This window comes from Protobothrops mucrosquamatus, unplaced genomic scaffold, assembly GCF_001527695.2.
Source record: "Protobothrops mucrosquamatus isolate PMUCROS unplaced genomic scaffold, P.Mucros_1.0 scaffold4644, whole genome shotgun sequence".
NCBI classification, from domain to species: Eukaryota; Metazoa; Chordata; class Lepidosauria; order Squamata; family Viperidae; genus Protobothrops; species Protobothrops mucrosquamatus.
Window position 1 is genome coordinate 81,790 of NW_015390543.1, and position 2,319 is coordinate 84,108.

Below are 2,319 nucleotides of genomic sequence, written 5' to 3' on the forward strand. Positions count from 1 at the left end.
CTGCAAGAAAGCAACCAAGCTCGGAGACCATCAAGAACCCCACAGTCCTTTTCCTACTCCACCTCTCCTCCTCCTCCTCCTCCTCCGCTCTGCAAAGCCCACTCCCTTCTAGCGCTGATGATGCTACCTAGCTGGGTCATGCAATGTCTGCAAGAAAGCCACCAAGCTCAGAGCGCACCAAGGACCCCACAGTCCTTCTCCTCTTTCTTCTCCTCCAACTCTGCACACCCCACTCCCTTCTAGCACTGATGATGCCACCTAGCTGGGTCATGAAACATCTGCAAGAAAGCCACCAAGCTCAGAGAGCACCAAGGACCCCACAGTCCTTCTCCTCTTTCTTCTCCTACACTCTGCACACCCCACTCCCTTCTAGCACCGATGATGCTACGTAGCTGGGTCATGCAATGTCTGCAAGAAAGCCACCAAGCTCAGAGAGCACCAAGGACCCCACAGTCCTTCTCCTCTTTCTTCTCCTCCACTCCCTTCTAGCACTGATGATGCTACCTAGCTGGGTCATGCAACGTCTGCAAGAAAGCCACCAAGCTCAGAGAGCACCAAGGACCCCACAGTCCTTCTCCTCTTTCTTCTCCTCCACTCCCTTCTAGCACTGATGATGCTACCTAGCTGGGTCATGCAACGTCTGCAAGAAAGCCACCAAGCTCAGAGAGCACCAAGGACCCCACAGTCCTTCTCCTCTTTCTTCTCCTCTATTCTGCACACCCCATTCTCTTCTAGCACTGATGATGCTACCTAGCTGGGTCATGAAACATCTGCAAGAAAGCCACCAAGCTCAGAGCGCACCAAGGACGCCACAGTTCAACCTTGAGCTACAAAGATTCTCTTCTATCATTAGTCCATTTCATCTCTCCCTCTCACACACAAACACACACTCACTCAATCAGACACACACACCGCACACACATTGCGGAGTCCTGGGTCACCCCTTGGGACAGAAAAGTTGAAATTTGAAAGGAGAAGCTGGGACGATTCTCCCTCTTCCTCACCCACCAGGGAACCTGGCAAGTCCACTGTTCTGCCTCACCTTCCACAGGTTGCTTTCTACCGCTGTGAAGGCCAGCGAGGCCGTTGCGTACTGCAACGCCTCTGAAACGTAAGAGGAGCCACACAGCCGGGGGTTGATCAGATCCGGGTGGTTGCAGATCTTCTGCAGCTGCATCAAGACGTGAAGGACGCTGACGAAATGCCCGCTTTTCAGAGCGTCTTGGGTCCTGCCCAGGGAGAAGAGAGCAGAGGGTCAAGGCCGCAACAGGGGAGGGTGTGATGCCCGTGAGATCAGGATGTCAGGATCTCCATCGCTGGCCTGGCGCCTTGCCGGGCTCCTGCCGTCAAAGAGGAAAGGAGGGGGGAGGCGTTCGGGGCAATCCATCCCTCAGACTCAGAATAACATTACTGTCACTTTAAATTAAAATGAAATCCTAATGGCATCCTAATGCATTTTAGGTGCTCAGCAACTGGCCCCGACACATGTGTGTATAGTTGTGCCCTTTCTGGGCAACACTGAAGGCGATCCTGTTCATTACTAATGATTAAGTAATCATTAATTAACACTAATGACTTAATGTTCAGCGCAGAAAGACGTACTCGGGTTGGAGAATGACGTCTTCGTACATCACTTTCTGCCTGTTTGAAAGCCGGCACTTGAGCACGTGTTCGTACTTCTTGGTCAGCTGTTTTTCGACATCCCGTTTGGATCTGCGCAAAATAAACGGCTGGATCATCTGCGGAGCAGAGGTGGAAGGGAGAGAGAGAGAGAGGAAGCTGCTATGAATATTCAAAAGTTCAAAAGTAACCTTAGAAAGAAAGCATCATTTCACAGAAAAAATAGGGGAAGCCTGGAACCCACTTTCAGCGGATTGTTAATCATTAGGCAATGAGTTTAAACGTGCTTGGGATAAACAGCCGTCCATTATCCAGCAAAAATATAACATAAAAATTGATAAAAAAAAACATTAATTAAAAGAGAAAGGGAGGGAGGGAGGAAGTCTAAGAAGATTCTCAGTCATCCAGTCATGATTGTGTCAAAGGTGGTTTTCCAAGAGGCAATTGGAAAAGAAAGAAGAAAGAAAGAAAGAAAGAAAGAAAGAAAGAAAGAAAGAAAGAAAGAAAGAAAGAAAGAAAGGAAGGAAGGAAGGAGGGAGGGAGGGAGGGAGGGAGGGAGGGATGAAGGAAGTCTAAGAAGATTTTCGGTCATCCAATCATGATTGTGCCAAAGGTGCTTTTTCAAGAGGCAACTGAAAAGAAAGAAGATAGAAAGAAAGAAAGAAAGAAAGAAAGAAAGAAAGAAAGAAAGAAAGAAAG

The 2,319-nt window shown here is 48.6% G+C and overlaps 1 protein-coding gene across 1 annotated transcript in view; it reads right to left on the bottom strand.

Moving 5' to 3' along the window:
- Positions 1-2,319, bottom strand: part of EP400 (E1A binding protein p400) — a 71,135-nt gene that overhangs the window by 42,071 nt on the left and 26,745 nt on the right. Inside the window, exons 19-20 of the mRNA XM_029286703.1 lie at positions 1,603-1,739; positions 1,043-1,229 (exon numbers count right to left, since the gene is read on the bottom strand). Of these exons, the coding sequence (XP_029142536.1) occupies positions 1,043-1,229; positions 1,603-1,739 (324 nt within the window). The remainder of the gene's footprint in view (positions 1-1,042; positions 1,230-1,602; positions 1,740-2,319) is intronic.